The 7,439-nt window shown below is 33.3% G+C and overlaps 1 protein-coding gene across 3 annotated transcripts; it reads left to right on the top strand.

Moving 5' to 3' along the window:
- Positions 1-299: 299 nt before the first annotated feature.
- LOC139891394 (nudix hydrolase 3-like) lies at positions 300-6,678 on the top strand. 3 transcript variants are annotated; one of them, XM_071874356.1, is made up of 20 exons: positions 300-354; positions 505-582; positions 836-932; positions 1,036-1,169; positions 1,299-1,380; positions 1,555-1,641; positions 1,775-1,881; positions 1,997-2,168; positions 2,374-2,579; positions 2,725-2,806; positions 3,158-3,223; positions 3,416-3,493; positions 3,589-3,684; positions 3,793-3,899; positions 4,004-4,172; positions 4,258-4,341; positions 4,919-5,013; positions 5,124-5,214; positions 5,738-5,884; positions 6,495-6,678. In XM_071874356.1, the coding sequence occupies exons 3-20, from the start codon at positions 852-854 to the stop codon at positions 6,552-6,554; spliced, it is 1,944 nt and encodes a 647-aa protein (XP_071730457.1). In that variant the 5' UTR covers positions 300-354; positions 505-582; positions 836-851; the 3' UTR covers positions 6,555-6,678. The 3 variants fall into 3 exon arrangements, with proteins under 3 accessions (XP_071730457.1, XP_071730458.1, XP_071730456.1); XM_071874357.1 differs by lacking the exons at positions 300-354; positions 505-582 and adding an exon at positions 592-609; XM_071874355.1 differs by lacking the exons at positions 300-354; positions 505-582 and having other exon boundaries at positions 624-932.
- Positions 6,679-7,439: the final 761 nt, after the last annotated feature.

Genomic DNA, 7,439 nt, shown 5'->3' with positions numbered 1-7,439 from the left:
TTTTTTTATGTTGACCATTAAAGTCAGTTATTGACTCTTCTGTAGTAATATTAGATACTAATTTATCATTTCAAAGATTGAATATTTTAGCATTTTGAGTTTGATTAGTTTAGACTGTATATAACATAATGCATTTAAATATGGTAACATTTGTGTACAATTTGAGGTGTACAGAAGTGCAGTGCATAGAGATGGCGATTATCACCGGGCTGTTCATGTGTGGATTTTCGCTGAAAGTACACAACAACTTCTTCTACAAAAACGTACCGATTTCAAGGATTCATGGCCTGGATTATGGGATATATCTAGTGCAGGTCATGTATCTGCTGGTGATACATCTCTTATTACTGCCAGGTAGATAATCACCCGTGTTTCGAAACACAAAATTATTAACCCGTTGAACACGAATATCCATGCATAACGGTTTATACCATGTTTATTAAGTACTTTTTTGGATATTTTTAGTTTGCCATACACAACTTTAAAAATTGTGCATGTTTGCAGGCGAGAACTTCAAGAAGAGCTTGGTGTAACCCTCCCGAACGATGCCTTTGAATTTCTATTCGTTTTCTTGCAAGAATGGTAGTCCTTCTACACGATTTGCACTCTGTTAGTACTGATAATTAGCTAACAAAATCTGGTATTAAGAACTATTGTTGTATTCGGATTTTAATACTCTTACTGATAACAAATTTACATCATGATCTCTAATTTCTAAAATCTATGAAGATTTTAAATGTTAGCTTCATATAAATTATTGAACCTTGTGCAATGTGCACATTCGGACATGTAAGTTAAAATGCCCTATAATTATGAATTGCTATTATTGTTGTAGTGTTACAAATGATGGAATGTTTATTGATAATGAGTTTGATGATGTTTATCTCGTTACAACACCCGACCCAATTCCTTTGGAAGCTTTTACTCTTCAGGTAATGATATCTATAGCTGTTGCTAATTTTTGTGAAGATACTCCCAAATAGCGACTGATAGTATCCAACAAAAGTGATTAATTATGGTTTTCTTCTCTTGTAGGAATCGGAAGTTTCAGCTGTTAAATATATCTCGGTTGAGGAATACAAGCAGTTACTTGCTAAGCAAGACTCTCTTTATGTACCGTACAATGTGGATGGACCATACGGTCAGTTATTTGATATAATTACCAAAAGGTACGCGTCTTCCAGTTAACTACTTTTATTGCTTGCATGAACATATAGTCAATTGTGAACCATTTTATTTCAAAAATTACACTTAACATTTACACATTCAGCTTATTATCTAGTTAAAATTTTTGAAAGGTACCAAGACAATACAGAAGCACGGAGTTTGCGCTTGCAAAAGAAGCTCAATCGTTACGCTCCTATTTCACTTACTGCAGATGTTGTTTCGCCTTTCTTTATCTCTATTAAGTTATTATTAGTTATCAGTTTATTTCATTCAAATATATTTTATGATCCATTGTTACCAATTTATTAGTTAATTATTAATTTATTATTCCTGTGGTTTGTTACTGGTATATATAGATAGTAAGTTAACCAAATTAGCTAATGACAGTTGACAGGTGTGACCGAAGAGGATAAGGAAGTTTTGGTTTTACTCATTCAAGCTGCGAAAATAATGGATGATATCTTTTACCAGCAGGTTATTTAACAAACCGTTACAAATAAATGTGTATTCATTTATATTCGTTAAGTGCTTTGTAACATACCTAAAGACTTATGGTAATTTCTTATGTTTTCTTTATATTTCTATTTGTTTGTTACCTATGAATTAGGTTTGGTACAGCAATTTATCTCTAAGGGAATGGTTAAACGAACGTGGTCAAATGTCCGAGTTGGACATGTTAAAATTGAAGTATTACTTGATAAATAAGAGTCCATGGTATGTTATTATATCTTATATAATCTTCTGATGACACTACTTCTTATGTTGTTGTATTCATTAGCTAAGAAATTTCTTATTTAATGAAATACAACGTTTTTTAATATTCTTAAAGGTGTTGTCTTGATGAAAATGAAGCGTTTTTGACGACGTCAGACTCTGCCATGAAATTGCTTCCGGAAGCAACAAAACGAGTGGGTGGCTGGAAAGGTTTTGAATACCGAGCTGCGTTTCCCCTCTCAAAACCACCCGGTGCCAATTTCTATCCTCCAGATATGGATAAAATGGTATGTCTTAACCTTTATATTAGCTAATGTACTAAGTTGTATATGTTGTTTTTATGCTCGTAAGACTATTGGTGCCAATTTCAACCCAATTACTTATGAATGGGTCAATTTGGGTTATTTTAAATCCAAACAGGTCAGTTGGGTTTCTGATGATCACTTATTCTAAAGCAAATTTTTTTTTTTTTTTTTTTTTTTTTTGGGACAGGAATTTGAATTATGGATAAAAGGGCTTTCAGAAAAAGATAAGCAAGATGCAACGTGTTTTTTCAACGTTATAAGAAGGAATAATGACTCTCAATCAAATAATACCAGTGATCTTCGTATTATTCCATACTCTATTGAATATTCTGCGTTTCTTGCAAAAGCTGCTGAGTTATTGCATAAAGCAGGGGACTTGACCAGTTCAACTAGGTATAGTTTATTAAACGCTGTAAATCTTTTAGCTGCTGATATACATATACACACATACTTACAGATATAGACATACTAAGTGTGTGTGTGCGTGCGCGCCCATTTGATGTTATGGGCTTCTAATATGTCATTTATGATTGTGTAGCTTAAAGAGACTGTTACACAGCAAGGCTGATGCGTTCATTTTAAACGACTATTATGAATCTGATATAGCCTGGATGGAATTGGTCAGTTCACACTTCATTTCATTATAAATCATTTTATTTATTTCTATCGTATGAGTTATCTAAAGTTCAATTTTACACGAAGTAGAAGTATATTATTTTGACTCGTGACGGTAGCCCTTTTGTATGAGTACTCAACAACACCACATGTACTGGATATGTGTAATCCAGGATTGTTGGTATAAACGATGTAGGTGTACTTCAGGACAAAATAGCAAAAAAAGAAGAAAAAAAAACAAAATTTGATATCAAGATTGTTATCCACAAAGTTCATCAAGACTATTAAGTTATTTATCGTTTTTTTAGATTTTCTTACTTATAATTATAATTGCATGCATCTTTCATCTATTAAAGGATTCTAAATTGGATGTTACTATTGGCCCGTACGAGACTTATGAAGATGTTCTATTTGGATACAAGGTAATCTTATCTCTTCTTCATTTAGTAAACTCCATGTTTTATTTGTTATATTATATAACAGTTTTGGTTCGAATGTTAGTAGTTATTGGCTTTAGAAAATGATGATTTGCTTGTATCTTTTGGTGCATAGTTCATAATTTTTTGCTTTTATGTATTTTCATACAACCACAGTTTTTCTTATTTTATCCTTAGGCAACATTTGAGGCATTTATTGGCATTCGAGATGATAAAGCAACCACTCAACTTAAACTCTTTGGGGATCACTTAAAGGTACAGTTATCAATTTTATTGATGATTAAGTTTACTTATTTTCGGATTATATTATTATTGAAGTTTCTGTTTATCTTATCAATCATATAATGTAGGTTTTGGAACAAAATCTTCCTATGAACGACATGTACAAATCACAGGATGTCATATCTGCGCCTATTCGTGTCATCCAGCTTGTTTACAATTCCGGGGTGATCATTTTTACTGTTGATTATTGCAAAATAAGCAATTACCTTTTTGTTTGCCATATGTGAAATTATATGATTATAATATGAGATTGCCTTGTAATGATGCTGAAGGGTGTGAAGGGCCCACAAACTGCTGCCTTCAATCTCCCGAACGATGAACGTATTGTGAAAGATCGTGGTTCGTCAATGGTCATGCTGAAGAATATTTCTGAGGCAAAGTAAAGTCAATTTAATTAGTTTTTTTTATATAAATAAATAAAGCTATAACCGTAGAGGAATAAGATATAAAAATTATCTAATACTTGAATTTATTCCTATATAGGTTCAAGCTAATTCTTCAACCTATAGCTGACTTATGTATTATCAAGGAACAGCGGGACCTAGTTGACTTTGACTCTTTTTTCACTCACGCGATATGTCACGAGTGCTGTCACGGGATTGGACCACATACAATTACACTTTCTAACGGTCACAAGTCTACTGTGAGATTGGTCAGTTTCTTTAATATTTTACAGATTATATGATATTCACGGTTTGAAATATGTTTACTTTTTCATAGTTTATGTGATGAAATAGGAGCTACAAGAACTTCACTCTGCTCTTGAAGAAGCTAAAGCTGACATTGTTGGCCTTTGGGCCCTAAATTTCCTTATTGCTAAGGTTTGAAATATTTTGACTCTTTCTTAGTTTCTCTAATATTTGACTACAGTTCATATGATATTTTGGTGTTGTAAAAGTCGGCCGACACGTCGGTTTGGGGACTAGACCGTCCCGAGTCGCCCATAAATGCCTTAAAAGTCTGTCAACGCTAAAAAGTCGGGTCAAAGTCGGTCTGAGTCGGTCAAAGTCAAAGTTAGGTAAAAAAAAAAAGTACTCCGTATATTTTTTGAAATTAGATTTTGTGCCATATATCTATGTTTGTAATAATTATGTTTTATGTTTGATAAATTTTTGTGTAATACATATACGTTTGATTTATTTATTACTAAAAGTCAATGTTGGTCAACACCTGAATCGTCCCTCCAAGGTCCCGACCGACTCGTCCCCGACTCGCTACTTTTACAACTTTGAGTGTTATAGTTAAAGGTAATTGTTAATTGTGTTCTCTTTGGTGAAATTGAATTTTATATTAGTAACTCATGTAACAACGAAATGTCAAAAGTGGATTTATCCTTCTTTATAGAAGTAGTATATCAGCATTTATATACTTTGACTAACTAACTTTGGGGTTGACCAGGATTTACTACCAAAGAGTCTTGTAAAGTCCATTTATGTTTCTTTCCTTGCTGGCTGCTTTCGTTCAGTACGTTTTGGTTTAGAGGAAGCTCATGGGTAATTAATTCATCTGATCACCGTTATTTTTATATAAATATTAATTATGTGGATAGTTAGTGTAACATTTATTATACTCTGGTATTGTTTTTGTACATGTTTATTATCAGCAAAGGACAAGCACTACAGTTCAATTGGTTATTTGAGAAGGGGGCCTTCGTTTTGCATCCTGACCAAATGTTCTCTGTTGACTTCGATAAGGTATGTATGTTTCTCCAAAGTTAGTTTTATTGGTTATTTTGCCCATTAATTTATATGGGTCGATTTGGTTTAGGCTTATAATTTTGGCCCTGCTATATATATGGGTCAATTTGGTTTTCGTTTGTCTCAAATGGGTCAAATGTGTTGGAAAATAAATTAAGCCAAAAGAGGGATGGTTTGAAAGTTGCCTGGAGTAAATTTTTAAAGCATTTACATCCTTCTAAATTGTTTTATTATTAAAAAAGGTATTGTTTACTAAAATCGATTTACACATTGATTATTTATTGTAACTGTACAATATGTATTGTTTGTTCTACACATTACCAAAGAATGGGCAGTTTGAAAGTAAACCAACTTGACCCGTTACTGACCCAGCCGGTGCCAATTTGTCCTCCTTTAGTGAATGTATCACTTCTTTCGTTGTAAGTGTTAGTATTTTAAGAAGTCAAAGTATTATCTGGTTTCTAACGAATCCTCTAAAGAATATAACGTGTTGTTTGAGTTGTTTCATGTATTAAAATAGGTTGAAGGTGTGGTTGAGAGCTTAAGTAGGGAAATACTTACGATACAAGCCAAAGGAGACAAATATGCAGCACGAGAGCTTCTTGGAAAATATGGTGAAATGACACAACCTTTGAAAATCGCTTTGGAAAAATTAGCCAACGTTCAGGTAATGTTTCAATAATTTGATAATTGATGTCATTTAATGGACTTGGTGCCTTTTAGGTTATATGACTTTATGTTAGTTTGGCAGCTTTAGCTCACACAATCTGTTAGTGGATGCAATTTTGACCCATTTTTTATGAATGGGTGTAAAGGAAATGGGTCAAATGGGCTGAGTATCGCCCAAAGTGTGTTGTTAATTCTATAAACCTCCAAAATCATTTTATTCAAACACTTATATTATTGGTGAAATTGTCCCCGCGATAGTAGCCTAGTGGTTGGGGGACATGCAGCATATCGCGGTGGTCATGGGTTCAATCCCTACCCCATGTCCCTTTAAGCATGAGTTACGCGATTTTCCTCTCACATGTTAGCCGTGGGACCGATCGGTGTGGGGCTTCCAGAGGGTCGGTTTACCCTTTTTTTTATATTATTGGTGAAATTGTAACAACTTTATTGCTAATAGACACTGATTTTTTTTTTTTATAATTAATAAAAAAACAAATTATTATTTGTTGATTAAGAATGCTTTGTGTCAATCTGAACCAACCATACCATTTTGAGTTGTACCAAGATCTTACCCATTATGACCTTTTATATGTTTCATAAATTTGCAGGTCCCGGTTGATATAACACCAGATTTTCCAATTGTTACCGACCTATTGCACAAAAAGTGAACTTTCGGTGTTCCTTCACTTTGGATCTGAGAATGGCTTCAATTAGAACGTGTTGGCTTTCTACTTTTCACATAATGTGCTAGCATTTGCACAACTTTTATTTGAGATGTCCCGTTTACGTTTTTACTTGTTGACTTGACCATTGTGTGAAAGAACTCGAGCTCATTCTAAAAGATATCTAATAAACACATGCACATTTGTCTACAACTAAAAATAAGATTTAATGCTAGTCATAAATTTAAGAAAACATGTTAAAATACCAATTAGACGCGAAATGGATGTTAAAATGTGGGCATACATACAACGAAAACAAAGACAACAGATAGAAAACATAAAACGACAAGAAACTAAAAGAACAAAAACAAACAAGGAAACTGTAATCTAGAGATGTACTAACCCTCACTCTAGAAGTTCACATCCATAACCACCTCAACTAAATACAGAACCCCACAAAACATTAGTAATGTGTTCAAAATCAAACCCCGAGTATTTGCCGATAATCCATGCTCCATTAGCAACTTCTATCATACAACTACTAAATTGAAATTACAAATTTTGATACAAAAACAAGTCATTTTTGGTCGTTCATCACGAGATTTATACTATCATTATATTCAATGCATACTTTCACCTTTCGAAAAAAATTGCTCCAAAAGAGTAAAATGTCTTGATTCGGCATACCCATAAGCATTGTGGAGACCTTTTAAATAAAACTACTCCAAACGGGTAAATGTCTCGATTCTTGTTACTCATAACTATTATAGAATCTGGAATAGTATATGTCTTGATTCTTGGTACCAATAAGTACCGTAGTAACCGCTATATTCAATGTATACTCACCGAAATACGAGTTTTCAAATAAAACTACTCCGAAGGAGTATATAT

The sequence above is a fragment of the Rutidosis leptorrhynchoides genome, chromosome 2, assembly GCF_046630445.1.
Source record: "Rutidosis leptorrhynchoides isolate AG116_Rl617_1_P2 chromosome 2, CSIRO_AGI_Rlap_v1, whole genome shotgun sequence".
In the NCBI taxonomy this organism is placed as follows: Eukaryota; Viridiplantae; Streptophyta; class Magnoliopsida; order Asterales; family Asteraceae; genus Rutidosis; species Rutidosis leptorrhynchoides.
Note: the sequence above shows the minus strand (reverse complement) of the source record. Positions and strands in the feature narration are given on the sequence as shown.